The 916-nt window shown below is 29.9% G+C and overlaps 1 protein-coding gene across 1 annotated transcript in view; it reads left to right on the top strand.

Moving 5' to 3' along the window:
* Positions 1-916, top strand: part of LOC106466024 (isopentenyl-diphosphate Delta-isomerase 1-like) — a 14,686-nt gene continuing 13,770 nt past the window's right edge. The window contains exon 1 of the mRNA XM_013926272.2: positions 1-267. Within this exon, the coding sequence (XP_013781726.1) occupies positions 236-267 (32 nt within the window). The 5' untranslated portion in view covers positions 1-235. The remainder of the gene's footprint in view (positions 268-916) is intronic.

Genomic DNA, 916 nt, shown 5'->3' with positions numbered 1-916 from the left:
CCACCTGAAGCACACTTGGCTTACGATGACAGTACCACGGGGCTAAGGAGAACAGATTTTTTTTTGTACATTAGGAAGTTCATATACGAAGACGGAAGTTTAGTTGCTTGTATGTGTGGTGCTACTAGTCAGTTGTTCCACATAGTCTTAGGGGCATTATTAATTGCAACATAGTTTTTGTTATCTCATCCTGTTAAACAAACAGTCAGAAACGTCAGAGAATTTCCTGAAGAGAATGACAAGAGCACAGTTGCTAAGTATTAGTAGGTAAGTAATTGTTAATATAATATTACAATAATAAATATTAATAGTAATACATTACATAATAATACTGTGAATGGCGTAACCGCATGACTGCTTGAGAATAAACTACTTCAAATACTTGTATTTTGTAAGTTGTAACATAACCATTACAACTTGGTACTACTAGTAGTACTACTTCAAATTTCAATACTTGTACTACGATTATTGCGAGTGTTAAGATTTGACCTGAGTATCACATTTTTGGGTAGTCTAGCAATTTCTTCAATTAGATTTCGACCCTAACTCTCAGTAGCCTACTTCAAAGTAAAAGGTAATACTAGTAATAGTAATACTAATAGCACCATTGGTGGTTTTAACTTAGAGACATCAGAGCTGAAATGTCCAGTGTATATGTATAAAAATGACCAATGTATAATAAAATTAATATATAAGATTGAGTGTGAATCTGTTTCTTCACCATAACATTAACAAAATATAAATCTGACACTGACAGTAATAGACTAATAGTAATAGTCAATGATAAGTTTTCTCTTTGAATTATTTCTGTACTTTTAATCATTAAGTTAAACATATATTTTGAATTCATAATACAAATCTCTTAACTTTCCTAAGTAAAATTATATATATATATATATATATATATATATATTTG

Source organism: Limulus polyphemus, unplaced genomic scaffold, assembly GCF_000517525.1.
Source record: "Limulus polyphemus unplaced genomic scaffold, Limulus_polyphemus-2.1.2 Scaffold2125, whole genome shotgun sequence".
In the NCBI taxonomy this organism is placed as follows: Eukaryota; Metazoa; Arthropoda; class Merostomata; order Xiphosura; family Limulidae; genus Limulus; species Limulus polyphemus.
The sequence above is the reverse complement of the archived record's forward strand: the minus strand, read 5'-3'. Positions and strand labels throughout refer to the sequence as shown.